The following is a 16757-nucleotide window of genomic DNA, read 5'->3' on the forward strand; positions in this document are numbered from 1 at the left end:
CCTTAAAAAAAGACTCTCCTTAAACTTAGATGCAGAAAACGGGATTGGCTCTTTTGATTTTGCAGTGAACATGTAGCGATTCTTCTATTAGTTTTATGGATTCTGCAAGGTTTGGGGTTTTTTTTGGGTGGGGGAGACAGGCATTTTAGTCCGTGACCCGACAAAAGGGCGAACGACAAAACCGCGCCCGACTAAACCACGTCGCTAAAACCACGACGTCATCAATGCGCCGACAACAGCGCGTCGACATCAGCGCGTCGACAGAAGGGCGATTTACAACAGCGTGTCGGCAGAAAGGCGATTTAAGTTAAGGTAAGGGTTAGGTTTAAGGTTAGGTTTAGGGTTAGGGTTAGGGTTAGGGTTAGTGTTAGTGTTAGTGTTAGTGTTAGGGTTAGGTTTAGGGTTAGGTTTAGGGTTAGGGTTAGGGTTAGGTTTAGGGTAAGGTTTAGCGTTAGGGTTAGCATTACGTTTAGGGTTAGGTTTAGGTTTAGGGTTAGGTTTAGTTTTACAGCGCGCTTCTGTCGCCGCGATTCAGCACTCATTCATCGGAGCGCTTTAGAACACGCGGTTTTGTCACCACGGTTTAGTCGGGCGCGGTTTTGTCATTCGCCCTTTTGTCGGTGAACCATTTTAGTCATGGCTAGCAATGAAACCAAGCTTGGAAAATTCTTGTTCTATTTCCTGCTTTAATTCTTTCTCTCTATTGTTGGCTCTGCCTCTAGTTTATGTCAAACTAAGTGCTTCTTGGTTTATGATAAGGCATATTACAAGATATTTACACATTTGGTATCAGGCTTTTCAAATGAACCAAAAAAAAAAAAAACTATCTTAGAATGGCATGTTTCACAGGCATCATGGCTATGCCAAAAAAAGGTTAAATCGCTCTGTGATTCCAGTGAAAACAGAATTATTTGAGCACTTTGTGCTTGTAGTTAAATGTGAGAATGTAGTTTTGATAATCTGTTTAGTATTACGTCTGGTTTGAACCTGAGCCATACATAAAGTACTAGTTACACGCACACTTGATCAATTATAAACAGAGGATTTTTCAAGTAGAGGTTTGAAACAGGCTTACAAACCTTGACTGGCCGGAAGCCAGTTTGAATTCGTTGTACTTCATGCTTGGGCAAATATAATGTAAACACTGATGATGGGAAAGGAATGGGAATGAAAGCAAGGGAAGGAGCCAGTGTGCATCCCATGTGCTAGTTTATCATTTGTACATTTTAAGAACTGTTGGTAATATCAAATATTTATGTTCTAACCTTCTTTAACTAATAGATCATTGCACTTAGGAGGCACTAACAACTATGTAGCTTTAATTGGCACTTGCAGAGGAGAAGAGATAAAATTAATAATGGCTTAGTGGAGTTAAGCCCAAGTTTCTCTTGCGGTTGACAAAGTCCAAGCAGGATTTCACCGTTGCTGCTTATCTTGGAGAACCCTCTCAGCATTTTTCCTGGTCAAGCACTTCACACAGTATATTTTTGAATCGCTCTGCCCTTTGTCGTTTAATTTGGTTTCAGTGTCAGGTTTTAAGTTTAAGATGACAATGCTGTTTACTCAACTGGTTCCCCTCATCCATCTCTTATTTCTCTTTTCCATTGTGAGGGAAAAAATCTTCCACAGTACTGAATAAATTGAAATTGTATACATATAAGGCAGAATGGATTCAGATGGATGTGGACTGGTGGAGCAGTAGAAATGGCCTGGTTTTAAAAGCAGTGACATTGTCTCTGAAAGAGCACTTTCTATTTTGGAAAGGCTGTTAGGAAAACAGATTATCATTCTCTAAATAATAAACATGTAAACCTTCTATTTATTTGCATTGGGAAAGAATTAATGATAAATGTTCAGTTGCGAGTAAAAAAATTAAGGCAAAAAGAGGTGGAACGCAGTAACACACTGCAATATATATAAATTTTTAGTTTGTGTTATTCAAATGTAAGAAATGAAAGGGTTATTATTATTATTATTATTATTATTATTATTATTATTATTATTATTATTATTATTATTTATTTGTCTTGTATGCCGCCCACTCCCGGAGGACTCCGGGTGGCTCACAAAAGACAAGGGAAAGGGGGAAAATGAGACAAAGACAACATATTAAAAACAAAACCAACATTCACAATTTCCGTGAAGGTAAATGCTTCTCAGCCCCCCCCCCCAGCCTGCTGGAACAGCCAGGACTTGGTGGCTTTGCGGAAGGCCGGGAGGGTAGTAAGGGTCCGGATCTCAACAGGGAGCTCGTTCCAGAGGGCCGGAGCTGCAACAGAGAAGACTCTCCCCCCGGGGAGTCAGCAGCCGACATTGGCTGGCAGATGGAATCCGGAGGAGACCTAACCTGTGCGATCTTATCGGTCTGAGGGAGGTAATCAGCAGGAGGCGGTCTCTCAGGTACCCAGGTCCGATGCCATGTAGGGCTTTATAGGTAGCGACCAGCACCTTGAAGCGGATTCGGAGACCAATAGGTAGCCAGTGCAGCTCGCGGAGGATAGGTGTAACGTGGGTGTACCTTGGTGCACCCACAATCGCTCGCGCGGCTGCGTCCTGGACTAATTGGAGTCTTCGAACACTCTTCAAGGGCAGCCCCATGTAGAGCGAAAACAGTTTCATGTTAGAAGAAATTGTAACACAGTCTGTATTGCTAATGTTCCAACTTTCTTATTTAAAAAATAAATAAATCATGGGGGTTGTTTATTTTTTGTTTTTATTCTTCAGGGCCTTCCTGGACCTGAGGGATCATCAGGTTTACCTGGAGGGTCTGGTCCTAAGGTATATTTTCTGCCTTGACTTGTAAAAAATAAAATCTTAAAAAAAACATTATAAGTAAACAAGAAACAATGCAAATATATGAAAACTCTCCTGAACTCTAGCACAGTGAAGTCGATATTTGGGACCACAGGAAGCTCAATACGTGCGGGAAATACAGGACTTTTTAAGATTGTTTCATTCTGTCCAAAGTTGAAACAACAGTCCTTTCCTTAAATTGGAAGGGGGAGCAAGAGGTCGCACGTCTGAGTAGGAGAAGTCTATGTGCTTCTTGTAGAAATCTCGGAACATAGAAGTCTGTTTATTGAAGCTTCTAATCTATATCCATGCTCATTGTTTGGGATTTTGTAACTCCCATAAGACTAGTACTGCAGTCTTTCAATGCATCTCCTTCATGTATGTAAGAAATGAAAACAGATAAAGTTGTAAAACCGAAATGTAACTATTCCCCTTTCGTTCCTCCGTTCTCTCTCACACACATAAGCACACTCACTCAGATACAGCCACAATTCTTGATACTACTCTAAATTACTCCTTACAATAGGGGAATTTCAGAAAAGGGGTAGCTCCCAAGAGGAATCGTTGAAAATTATTCATTTAATTTTGTCTGTCTAAACATTTTGTACAATTTGTTTTAGTAACCCCATTAACTAATTAAAGTCTTGTATTCACAGGGCAACAAGGGTGAACAAGGACCACAAGGGAAATCAGGAATTCCAGGTACCAAGGTAAATTTGGCTAAGTTTTCGTGTGTCATGAAGCAAGGAACTAGATTCTTCGGTTCACACAAACACTATGCTTACTTTGTGTTCAGTGTACATTTCTCTCTTCTGTCTGTCATGGACTGGTGGGGAAACTGTTGGCTAAACGCTAGTAGCAATTAGAAACGAGGTGATTTAAAAAAAATAATGATTTACCACTGCAGTTCTTTTAAACGTTTGCATAAATCAAGTTCTGAAATCATTTTATCAGGATTGTGATAGAAGAGTTGTGTAGTTCAATTTTCTTAATGTTGATGGATATTTTCAGGGTTCTGAGCAAAGCCAAGAATAATGAATGTGCTTATGAGTTTTTATCAAGCTTTTTATGTTTACAGCTCATTTGATGCCAAAATATCACCGGGATTTATTCTGTAGTGGAAATATTCAGGGGGGAAAAACTCCTAAAAGATATGAGTCTTCTTACAATACGATACAATAGCAGAGTTGGAAGGGACCTTGGAGGTCTTCTAGTCCCACCCCCTGCCTAGGCAGGAAACCTTATACCGTTCCAGACAAATGTCTATCCAACATCTTCTTAAAGACTTCCAGTGTTGGGGCATTCACAACTTCTGGAGGCAACTTCTGTTCCACTGATTAATTGTTCCAACTGTCAGGAAATTTCTCAGGAAATTTCTTCTCCAACAAGTGCTGGGAAATAAGGATATGAAAGAAATACTTCGCTGTGGAAGTGAGACAGCTACATACAGCATGCCCTATAAACAATATGGCAACTTTAACACCACATGACGAGTTTAAAGACTCATTTGATTCATGCACCCTCCTATTGTGAAGAACCTCTTCTTAAGATTTTGCACAACTGCAATGTGAAGGCTTAGGAAAAAAGAAGTCCAAAGTCATTACCACCCAGGTGCTTTGAAATCAGGTGTTCGCAGAATTCTGTCCACAGCTTCAGAAGAACAATGCATTTCCAGAATGTGTAGTTTCCTATTTATGGAGTTCTTTTTGGTTTCTCAGGGAGAACAAGGAAGACTGGGTGATTCAGGTGAACCAGGCTACCCCGGAATTCCTGGTACACCTGGTTTGAAGGTATGCCTGTTATTTATTTATTTATTATTATGGACCTGTGTTTCCTTTTATAACAAAGCCCGAAGAATGAGTGAGCCTTTAGTTGTATATTACCCTTACAAACATAATACTTAAGACCATTAGACAAAAAGTTGAGATTGAGATTGAGAGATTGAGAAGTTTATTTATATGCCACCCTTTTCCCTGGGGGGACTCAGGGCGGCTTACAACTCAAAAAGGGGGGGGGAACAAACATTTAACACGTAGGACAGTACATCATTAAAAAACACAACGTTCATACCATTCGGGTGGGTTACAGTCTTTAGCCCCAGGCCTGACGGGATAGCCAGATTTTGAGGGCTGTGCGGAAGGTCTGGAGGGTGGTAAGGGTACGAATCTCCACAGGGAGATCGTTCCATAGGGTCGGAGCTGCCACCGAGAAGGCTCTCCTCCGCGTAGTTGCCAGTCGACATTGACCGGCAGATGGGACTCGGAGGAGGCCTAATCGATGGGATCTAATAGGTCGAGTGGAGGTGATTGGCAGTAGGCGGTCTCTCAAGTACCCAGATCTCCCAGTTAACTTTGTAGCTACATTTCTCCCAATCAGAACCAGAAATTGCAGGACTCTTCTCAGAATATATGGTGGCCCTGCTAACTGCTATCAATCCAAAGTACATCTAGTGCAGACAATCTCCTTAACCTCGGATGATGTTGTTTTTAATTTTCAACTTATCTTTTGACAGATGACTATCTAGCTAGAATCATTTGTTTTGCCCATGTAATATCAGTACAAAGATAGAGATTAGTGGATTAAATCCCATGCTTGGCCTTCCTTAGACAAGAAGAAACTCTAGTTAATATTTATTTGTTTAATTTAGACAGCTTTGGTGCCCCTATAATCCTAATGCTTTGGGGACTCTCGTGTGTGGAAATGCCACAAAACTTAAGAAAAAAACCCAACCAATAATTTTGGGTTGGAAGTTATAACAATGGTACTTAAAGGAAGGTCCTTAGAGTGCTAGTCATTTCAGCAGAATTTATTCCTGCAGTCTTGTGATCGTGATCTGGGTACTGAGTACCCAGTATTGATTACCCGGGTATTGAGCCGAGGTGGCGCAGTGGGTAGAGTGCAGTACTGCAGGCCACTTCAGCTGACTGCTAGTTCAGCAGTTCAGCGGTTCAAATCTCACCGGCTCAGGGTTGACTCAGCCTTCCATCCTTCCGAGGTGGGTAAAATGAGGACCCGGATTGTTGGGGGCGATACGCTGATTCTGTAAACCGCTTAGAGAGGGATGAAAGCCCTATGAAGCGGTATATAAGTCTAACTGCTATTGCTATTGCTATTGCTACTAGCAACCATCTTCCTTACGATGGTTGCAGTATCCCACATATGGGATCATGTCTATGGAGATTCTCAGTCATCCAGATCATGGTTTTTCAGTAGGCAACTGGCCTTTTGTGTGTTTTTCCTTAAAGACATTTCACTTTTCATCCAAGAAGTTTCTTTAATTCTTCTTCAGAATTGAAGACGGAAGTCCAATTGCCTTTTAAAAAAGCACATTTGGGACAATAATGTCCCAACAATAATGTGATCATCATTTGCAACGTTCCTTGTTGCCTTCAGACAAGCAAAGTTGATAGGAAAGCTGGCAGGGAAGGTTGGAATTCACACTGGTAAGTCCCTTGCACTCCAGTGTTTTTTCCACTGAGATGCCCAGATGGCACCCACAGCACCTCTGTCTCTCTTGTGCTTATAGCGCACCTTGATGGGAGCTCATGATACCTTGTACACCTGGCAGAAGCTATCCCTGGCCCTGCCACACTTGTACCATGTCTTGAATGCTAAACACGCATCCACTTGTATCCAGAGGTGGTATTCAGCAGGTTCTGACCAGTTCTAGAGAACCGGTAGCGGAAATTTTGAGTAGTTCGGAGAACCGGTAAATACCACTTCTGGCTGGCTCCGCCCCCATCTATTCTCTGCCTCCTGAGTCCCAGCTGATTGGGAGGAATTGGGGATTGCAGTAACCTTCTCCTAGAGTGGAGAGGGAATTGAGATTTTACATTATCCTTCCCCTGCCACGCCCACCAAGCCACGCCCACAGAACCAGTAGTAAATTTTTTTTTGAATCCCATCACTGCCGGTAAGTACATCCATTTTTCTTATATCATTGGCTCCTTCATCAAAGAAGAAAGATACATTGAAACACTTGTGGCTGCCTTGAGAATCTTTGTTCAAAATTGTTTAAGCGAATAAGTAAGATCTAGAAATTTCGGTGCAAAAGAAAGACTAACGATGATGGGGTGTAATGAACTGGCATGCCAAGAATGACTGGAGATGTGAAATTAAAAATGGAAATTGTGTAATGCCATGTACTAGCATGGCTTTAAGTTGTCCAAACTATTGTTCAAGAGATCACACGTTGCCATGTTATCAGGAAAAACCATTCCATACGTACAAAACATTTCTACAAATACAACCGCAGATAATCCTTGACTTACAATCATTCACTAGTGACCATTTTAAATTACAACAGCATTGAAAAAGTGACTTGTGACCACTTTTCCCACTTACAACTGTTGTAGCATCCCAACGGGCATTTGATCAAAATTTGGGCACTTGGCACTGACATAGCAATAGCAGTTAGACTTATCTACCGCTTCATAGGGCTTTCAGCCCTCTCTAAGCGGTTTACAGAGTCAGCATTTTGCCCCCAACAACAATCCGGGTCCTCATTTTACCCACCTCGGAAGGATGGAAGGCTGAGTCAACCTTGAGCCGGTGAGATTTGAACAGCCGAACTGCAGAACTGAAGTCAGCTGAAGTAGCCTGCAGTGCTGCATTTAACCACTGCACCACCTTGGCTCTTTGAGCTGACATGTATTTATGACAGTTGCAGTGTCCGAGGTTCATGTGATCACCTTTTGTAACTTTCCCAGCTGGCTTCCAACAAGCAGTCAATTGAGGAAGCCAGATTCGCTTAACCACCACATGATTCACTTAATAACTGCCGTGATTCACTTAATAACTGCTGCAAGAAAGGTCATAAAAGGAGACAAAACTCATTTGACAACTTGCTTAGCGATGGGAATTTGGGGCTCAATTGTGGTTTGTAGGTCAAGGGCTGTCTGTAATTGTTTTTAATTTGTTTTAGTTTAACCATTTCACCATTACCGATACAAGCAACAGTTTAACAAGAAATTGATTTTTACTTTTCAGGGAGAGAAAGGAAATCAAGGTGAAAAAGGTATCCAGGTATGCTGCTTTTTCCTTTTTTCTAGTTATGATCTAACTTGGAATAATGCTTGCTTGATGAAAAGAATGTAAGCTGTGAAACTTTGCATTACGTGTGAAACTGTTCTTCTTTTGTTCAATCAGAGAAGCCATAGATTGTTTCAGGTTTCGTTCTCTGTCCTGTGCTAGACCGAATAAACTACCATCCCAGGATCAATAAATGTGATCTTGTAGAGTTTTTAAGCTGGTCGGCTTGGTAGTTGAGAGTATGTGGAGGATCCAATTGGTACAGATTGGCACCTTTGTTATTTAAGACACAATCTAAAGTTAATATAACACATTCGCATTGTGTTTTATTAAGGTTTTAACACAATAAAATATGAACAAGTTACATCAAAGCATGGTAGAGCTACCGACTATTTCAAACTAATTAAGACTCTTTCTCAGTTCCCTAATCCCACCCCCTTGGTTTTTCAGTGGTATTATACACACACACACACAATATTTATTTATCAGCACAAATAAAACATATATATGTTTCATTTGTGCTGATAAATAAATAAAGGGAGACTAGTATAGATCTATTTCAAGCTATTTAGCTCTCATCAGCTAGCCATACCCTTACTGGGATTAGAACCTGTGCTGTATTGCATCTTAGGCAGATGTGTTAACCATTAAGCCACAAGGTTCTCCTCCTTATCAGCTGAGCCAGGGAAATAGGTATGTATTTAGAGTCACAACCCCTGGTATGCCCAAATATGGGAGGAAGTCCACTGCTTCCAATATATGTGTGTGTGTGTGTGTGTGTGTGTGTGTGTGTGTGTGTCTGTGTCTGTGTCTGTGTCTGTGTGTGTTACTGAAAGTTCTGTCTGATGTTACACCTGTGGAAAATCTTTTCCGATGCTTTTTTTTTTTTTTAAACTTTTCTTAAGCTATTTTTACATCTTTGGTTTAAATATTCTTTAAAATTAAGATCTTTTAAAATTAAGATCCAAAATAAATTTCCTATTGTTTTGCTTCAGGTTTATAAATCAGATGTGATGTGTGTACTGTTTGAATCAATATAAATGTGATATAAAACAATATACTGAAATTTGGACAACATAAATTCAAGCAATCTGTGAAGTCTACATGTCCTTAAATCATCCTTAAAGCAGTTATATTGAAATAAATGAATAGGTTTGTTAGGATCCAACCTAAATATAATCGTGTGGATTTCCCATTTCACATCAATAACCAATTTGGGTTTTTTTTCCCTCTTAAGGGTCATAAGGGTGAAGGAGGCAAAACCGGTATTCCAGGCCAAAAGGTGAGAAGGAGAGATTATCAAGTCCTTTTTGAATCCCACAATTTCTTACAGGACATATTTGCGGGTAATGTGTTTTTTTCCTATTCTTTTATCCTCAAACACAGCTTGTCACAGATTGGTTTTGGCCCTTCTCATGAGGCTATGGCTAATTTCTCACACCAGACACTAGAAATATTTGGATTGATGGATATGTTAGGAATATGCCAGTAATCTTCAATTTACAACCACAATTGACGTCCCCTAAACTTCTTTTGCTAAGTGAGACACTTGTTAAGCGAGCTTTGCCACATTTTTGCCACATCCTTCTTGCCCCTGTTGTTAAGTGAATCACCACAGATGTTCAGTTACTGACATGGCTATTAAGTGAATCTGGCTTTCCTATTGACTTTCTTTGTGAGAAGGTTACAGAAGACAATCGCATAGCCCCGGGATAATGCAACCATCGTAAATATGAGCCAGTTGCCAAGTGTCCAAATTTTGTTCATGTGACCATGCTGCTATGGTTGTAAGTGTGGAAAAAGGTCATAGGTCACTTTTCCAAGGGCCATTATAACTTTGAATGGTCACTGAACGTAAGTTGAGGACTACCTGTGCTGATAGCATGTACACAGATTCTCATAAATAGCTGTCATGGTGTAAGTCAGTGGTGGGATTCAAATAGCAGTTGGACTTATATACCGCTTCATAGGGCTTTCAGCCCTCTCTAAGCGGTTTACAGAGTCAGCATATTGCCCCCAACAATCCGGGTCCTCATATTACCCACCTCAGAAGGATGGAAGGCTGAGTCAACCCTGAGCCGGTGAGATTTGAACTGCCGAACTGCAGAACTGCAGTCAGCTGAAATAGCCTGCAGTGCTGCATTTAACCACTTCGCCACCTCGGCTCTGTCAAATAATTTAACAACTGGTTCTCTGCCCTAATGACCAGCAGGGTAGGTGGGGCTTGGTGGTCATGTGACTGGGTGGGCGTGGCCAACTCAACATCACTCAAGTTGATGGGCGCTTCACCTTAGCTGTTACAATGTAATAAGGGTTAACCAGAGAGGCAGTTTCTGTAAGCAGATCAATAAAGATTAGGCTAGAAACACCACCAGAATGTTTCCTTCCTGCCTTCCTTACAGGATTAGCCCTGTAAAGTGGGAAAAAGAAAGCAAGATTTCTTCCAACAAACAATTCTCCCAACTGCTTAGAAAGTTACCAACCGGTTCTCCTGAATAGGTGCGAACCGGCTGAATCTCACCCCTGGTGTAGGTGATCAAAACAAACTGATGTGCTCCTCTCCTCAACACTTAGACCCCATTTCCTCCCTCGGGATGTTCTGTGCCAGAAACCCAACTTACTTTTGGTAAACGAAGTTTACCACTTTTATTTTTATTTTTAAAACTAAAAAATGATGGTGGAGGCCTGCCCCTTTTTCATACTCCCCGTTGTTTTATTTTTAATTAAAATATTTTGTTTAAAGAAGGGTAAAGCAGAGAGCCTGACTGGACCAATGGACACATTTTCCATGGTAACTATATTGGACATCTTAGTCCCTTTTTTTCCTGACCTGGAGCATCTTTGTGTGATTTCAGAGAGGAGGATTCAGCTACAATTCCTTGCCTCTCTCGCTTACATCCACAAAGTGAGATTATTTTATTAGCTGAATTTTTTTCTGAGAAGAGTTTTGGATCCAAGTCTATATGTGTAGTTTTAAAAGAGTATATTTTTTTTCCCCATCTTAATCTTGCAGAGTGAATTTTTTCCTTGCTGGAAAAAAATAATACTTCAAGCTGTTAGATGTCAAGATGAAAAAGATAGTTTGCAACTGTAGTTGCGTGGAAACTCGGTGGTTTTCTTTTTTCAAGTGTACATTTTAATGTAAGTAAATTTAACTATGTGTCAGTAGAAATAGTACATTTTCACAATAACTCATTATGTGTTTTACAATTTTGATTCCAAAAGGGATCGGTGGGATTTAAAGGAGATAAAGGAGAGGTACGTGCTGTTTTTGTTTCGTACGCATTTCTATTCTGTTGTTCTGAGTATTTTCAACTGCTAGTTTGAGCATGGATTTTATGTTGCATTTTGTAAATTTATCATTTTGATAAATGAGAGTCCCTTGGACTGCAAGGCGATCAAACCGGTCAGTCCTAGAGGAGATCAATCCTGACGGCTCTTTAGAAGGCCAGATCCTGAAGATGAAACTCAAATACTTTGGCCACCTAATGAGAAGGAAGGACTCACTGGAGAAGAGCCTCATGCTGGGAAAGATTGAGGGCAAAAGAAGAAGGGGACGACAGAAAATGAGGTGGCTGGATAGAGTCACCGAAGCAGTAGACGTGACCTTAAATGGACTCCAGGGGATGGTAGAGGACAGGAAGGCCTGGAGGAACGTTGTCTATGGAGTTGCGATGGGTTGGATATGACTTCGCAACTAACAACAACAACATCATTTTGATTTTGCTTAGTATAATCATAACTTAAACTTAGAGCTTAAATAAAGACTCAAATATCAGTCAGTCTCAAGCATTAGTTGTGTGGTGTATTTAATTACTACAGTCTACCCTAGAATTCGTAACTAGTGCAGCCAGTGATCAACATTCTTATTGGGAACTGTAATTACAGCCTTTCAGGAATGTTTCGATACATCAGTCTCCTTAATAGCAATAGCAGTTAGACTTATATACCGCTTCATAGGGCTTTCAGCCCTCTCTAAGCAGTTTACAGAGTCAGCAAGTCTTCTCCATCCATTTTGCTTGAAATAATCGGAGTCGAAGCTTGGAAGGCCTCTCTTCATTTTTGAAATGGACTGATTTATAAATAAATAAATAGAAAACTAGCATAAATTTATCACTATTGGAATTGAATGGTCTAGTCTGATCTAGAAGGTCTATTTATGTGGCCTGTAAGATTTGAAACAGGCTTGATCAATCACTCCATCGATCAAAAAGTCCTATCGAAACAGCAATCATATTTACCTAAAAATGAAATTCTGGCTAACCCACCACTACAAGGAAAAGCTATAGCAATAGCAGTTAGACTTATATACCACTTCATAGGGCTTTCAGCCCTCTCTAAGCGGTTTACAGAGTCAGCATATTGTCCCCCACAGTCTGGGTCCTCATTTCACCCACCTCGGAAGGATGGAAGGCTGAGTCAACCTTGAGCCGGTGAGATTAGAACCGCTAAACTGCAGATAACAGTCAGCTGAAGTGGCCTGCAGTACTGCATCCTAACCACTGCACCACCTTAAGTTTGATCTTGACTCCTGATTAGCCTCATTTTCTTGGCTCACAAAGAAGAAATTTACCTTTGTCTTCTGGGATGCTTTTTCACTTCCCAATTTAGCCTACAGATTTGGTATTTCCTTGCAACGACTAGCCAAGCACTATTCTGCTTAACTTTCAGGCTTAGAAAAGGCCATCTACCCGTATTAACGATTCTCAAAAAGTAAGAAGAATGCTAAATAATTGGTTTTCTTTAGTTTCAACTGCATTGCAAATTTATTTAACAAGCACATTTCTTTTCCTTTGATTCCGTATGTCTTTTTGCAGAAAAGATTTATTATCTTCTTTGTAGTTTTGATATCAATTTTTTTTCCATTTTTTTAAAAAAAATCTCTATTTGCATTCAACTTCAGTTATTGTACTTCGACTCTTATTTTTTGTCCCAAGAAGCGCAGGGCTTGAATCATCTTTTGCTTCCCCTCTTTTTAATTTATTCTTCTGACCCAATTGGTAGCTTTAAATATTTGAGAAAGATTTGATCAGCGGAGAAGCAATCTCCTCACGGCTAGGCCAAAGCTGCGCCCATACGTTATTAATGAATGCCTCATAGGTATTTTAAATCTACTATTTTAATTTATGAAATGCATACGGTATAATTATTTTACTTGGCTTTCTTTTTCTTCTAGTAATCTATATTATATTCTTTGAATACGAGAAGAGGTTTTTTTTTTCCAATCACAAGATTAGCATTTTTATCCATTTAAAACTATTTGAGCCAGAAATTGAGGGTCGGCACTAAAGATCATAAATAGGAGGATAGCGGCTTTCAGAATAGCAATAGCAATAGCAGTTAGACTTATATACCGATTCATAGGGCTTTCAGCCCTCTCTAAGCGGTTTACAGAGTCAGCATATCGCCCCCCACAGTCTGGGTCCTCATTTCACCCACCTCGGAAGGATGGAAGGCTGAGTCAACCTTGAGCCGGTGAGATTAGAACCGCTGAACTGCAGATAAAAGTCAGCTGAAGTGGCCTGCAGTACTGCACCCTAACCACTGCGCCACCTCGGCTCAGAAGGCTGCTAAACTCCAGTTCTGTTAGAGTGAGTGTTGCCAACTTCATCAGCCTTCTCTGTTTTTCAAAGTTAGCATTTTGTCAGAATTTCAAAAGTTCAAAAACCTGCTAATAAATAGGCAAGAAGAAAGAATGGCCTAGGTCAGAATGTCACAATCTACAGTATATTGCGCTTAGCTACCGCTCCAATTGCTATTTTAGTTTAACATGATATTATCTAATATCATGGGTGGGATTCAAATAATTTAACAACCGGTTCTCTGCCCTAATGACCATCTGGGTAGGTGGGGCTCGATGGTCATGTGACTGGGTGGGCGTGGCCAACTCAATGTTACTCAGGTCGATGGGCGCTTCGCCTTAGCTGTTACAATGTAATAAGGGTTAACCGGAGAGGCAGTTTCTGTAAGCAGGGCAATAGAGATTAGGCTAGAAAGAACACTAGTATGTTTCCTTCCTGCCTTCCTTACAGGATTAGCCCTGTAAAGTGGAAAAAACCAAAAGATTTCTTCTAACAACCGGTTCTCCCAACTGTTTAGAAAGTTACCAACTGGTTCTCCTGAATAGGTGCGAACCGGCTGAATCCCACCACTGTATCTAAGACTGGCAGAAGACAAGAGGAAGGAACATCTTATGAGAGAAATGATTTCAGTTTGTTAAGGACCATCTCAGGCCTGCAGATTTGTCCGTGGCTTTGGAATTATTTCATTTTGCAAGGACGTTAAAACAGGATTAGGGTGTACTACTAATCACCGTCACAATAGTAAAAGAGAACAGGTCTGCCCAAGTGTTTGTTCCATTGCGGTTGAGGTGGATTTGGCTTTCTGTTTATAAAAAATATGTCGCTCCTGGCTGATTTTCCAGCAAAGGCTTAACTGTATTTTGGAGCCATTGAAATACATGAACTGAAGTTCACTGAAGATCTGCATTAGATCGCACCCGCAGCGACCTCTTGTAAGAAGAATAACTGAGGCTTCAAAATGTTGACTCCTATATTTACATATCATTCAGTGCATTCTTCCCCCAATTCCAGGGGTGGGTTTCAACCAGTTCGCGGCGGTCCCTGCGAACCGGTTGGTCGGCGAACCCGGAAGTAAGTAACTTCCGGGAATGGCGAAGGGCCCACCCGCCTGCCCGCGCTCCTTCCCCGGTTTTGACGAATTCTGCGCTTCCACGCATGCGCAGGATGCATACAGTGCCTGCGCGATCCTCCAGGAGCAGCTGGAGCATCGCACAGACGCTAGTACACATGCGTGCGCCGCGTGCGTGCATGAGGACGCCGCCGGCCCTGTTCCAACCGAACTGGTTGGAACGGGGCGAGAAACCCACCCTTGCCCAATTCCCAACCAAGTCTCCAACTCCCAAACATCGGGAAGGAAATAAATAAATAGATAGGAAAGGCTGATTTAATAGTTACATCAGTTAACTATCTGGAACAAAATACAGTTTTCTTTGCTTCTCTCTCTCTCTCTTTTATATCACCTTTGACTCTGGAATTTCATATTTTTCAGTTTTAATAACAGTCTAAGCAGCATTTCAGCTGTTTACCATGAAAGGGATGGGGGAGAGAAAGGGATTATCCTTGCATCGGACTTTAACTATTGTGTAAAGCATTAGACAATCTATGCCTCATTGGGCATCATTTCGGAGATATTTCCTTACTTAAACAGAGAAGCAAAATGACCACGCATGGGCAAAACAGTTGCATGGAAGCAACTTCTGAGTTTCTGCCAGCTTCCCTATTGAGTTTCCTTGCGGGAAAATGGCAGGGAGCATCAAACATCCATCCATCCTTCCTTCCTTCCTTCCTTCCTTCCTTCCTTCCTTCCTTCCTTCCTTCCTTCCTTCATTTATTTCATTTTCATTTATTGAATTTCTATGCTGCCCAATCCCGGAGGACTCCGGGCGGCTTACAGAAATGAAAAAAAGAATTAAAAAGAATTATTAAAACAATGGGACACAACAAGTTAAAAAGGAACACAACAGACACCCAATCAGACGGGGCTGGACCACCATCAAGGGGTCAACAGCCCCAGGCCTGCCGGAAAAGCCAGGTTTTAATGGCTTTGCGAAAGGCCATGAGAGTGGGTAGGGCCCGGATCTCCGGGGGCAGCTCATTCCATAGGGCCGGAGTGGCAACAGAGAAGGCCCTACTGCTAGGCGTCGCCAGCCGGCATTGTTCCGCTGAAGGTACCCGGAGAAGGCCCATCCTGTGCGATCTTATTGGTCTGAGGGAGGTATGTGGCAGAAGACTTCCTTCCTTCCTTCCTTCCTTCCTTCCTTCCTTCCTTCCTTCCTTCCTTCCTTCCTTCCTTCCTTCCTTCCTTCCTTCCTTCCCTGCCAGCTTCTCCATTTACTTTGCTTGTGGGAAGCTTGCAAGGAGAAAATCACTGGGGAAGCCAGCAGAAAGTTGCAAGTACAAGGCCAGCAGACAGGTAAGTGGCTGCTGTCGGGTAGGGGAGAGAGCGACAGGATGTGCGAGATGTGGAATAGTGTGTAGGGACGTGCAAGAGGTACCGTGTGGGTCAGATAAGGCATGTGCAAAGTGGTGTGGCTCAGGAAGAATGCAGAAGAGATGCCACACAGATTGGAGAAAATTCAGAGAGGTTGATGTGTGAGGCTATGTAAGAGGTGCCATGGATTGGGAAAGGTGTGCATGAAGGAGGAGCAGTTGGGGGAGCTCATGGGGTGATATGCACTGGGAAGGGTACGCATGGGTTCCTGTTCTGACCCTCCTTGTCCTACACCAAAGGACGCCGAGACAAAGATACTGCAAGGATTTATTAACAGACAGACAGGACCTTGGCAACAATGCAGCACAGACAAGGCATTGGCAGAAATCCAGCACAGACAAGACATTGACAGCAATCCAGCACAGACTAACCTTGGCAGCAATCCAGCCTGCCAAGCTAGCCACGAAAGTTCTCCAACTTTAGTGAATACGTTGACTCCTGAAAAGGGGCGTGTGCACAATCATTCCTTTTATAGTCTTGAGAGGAGCCTAATTACCACCAGCTGAGTGCAATTATCTCCTGTAACTGCGTAACTGTTCCTTACGCCTATTAGCTCTTCGTTGCCTGGCATCCAGGAACAACTCCCTTGGCTCCTCCCCACTGCTCCAATGCATGATGTCTGGATCACTCTCCCTTGTCTCCTCCCCACTGGTCCAAGGCGCCTCCTGGTGGCTAACCAGCCTCTCTGCACCCTGCTCGGAGTCGGAACCCTGTCCAGGGTCCTCCACATCCTCCAGAGCCGACTCATAGGGCCCCTTGCTGTTGGAGTCTAGTGGCAGCGCCAACAGCTCCTGCTGGGCCACAACAGGTTCCTTTCTTCCAAATCCTGCCTTCCTTCCCTTTCCAGCAGGCATGTAAGT

The 16757-nt window shown here is 42.0% G+C and overlaps 1 protein-coding gene across 1 annotated transcript in view; it reads left to right on the forward strand.

The window, feature by feature from the left end:
* Positions 1 to 16757, forward strand: part of COL21A1 (collagen type XXI alpha 1 chain) — a 77355-nt gene that overhangs the window by 49886 nt on the left and 10712 nt on the right. Inside the window, exons 18-23 of the mRNA XM_087719170.1 lie at positions 2725 to 2778; positions 3450 to 3503; positions 4512 to 4583; positions 7783 to 7818; positions 9062 to 9106; positions 11050 to 11082. Of these exons, the coding sequence (XP_087575296.1) occupies positions 2725 to 2778; positions 3450 to 3503; positions 4512 to 4583; positions 7783 to 7818; positions 9062 to 9106; positions 11050 to 11082 (294 nt within the window). The remainder of the gene's footprint in view (positions 1 to 2724; positions 2779 to 3449; positions 3504 to 4511; positions 4584 to 7782; positions 7819 to 9061; positions 9107 to 11049; positions 11083 to 16757) is intronic.

This window comes from Thamnophis sirtalis, unplaced genomic scaffold (assembly GCF_051295495.1).
Source record: "Thamnophis sirtalis isolate CommonGarterSnake01/CBP01778 unplaced genomic scaffold, rThaSir2_p1.2 scaffold_6, whole genome shotgun sequence".
NCBI lineage: Eukaryota > Metazoa > Chordata > Lepidosauria > Squamata > Natricidae > Thamnophis > Thamnophis sirtalis.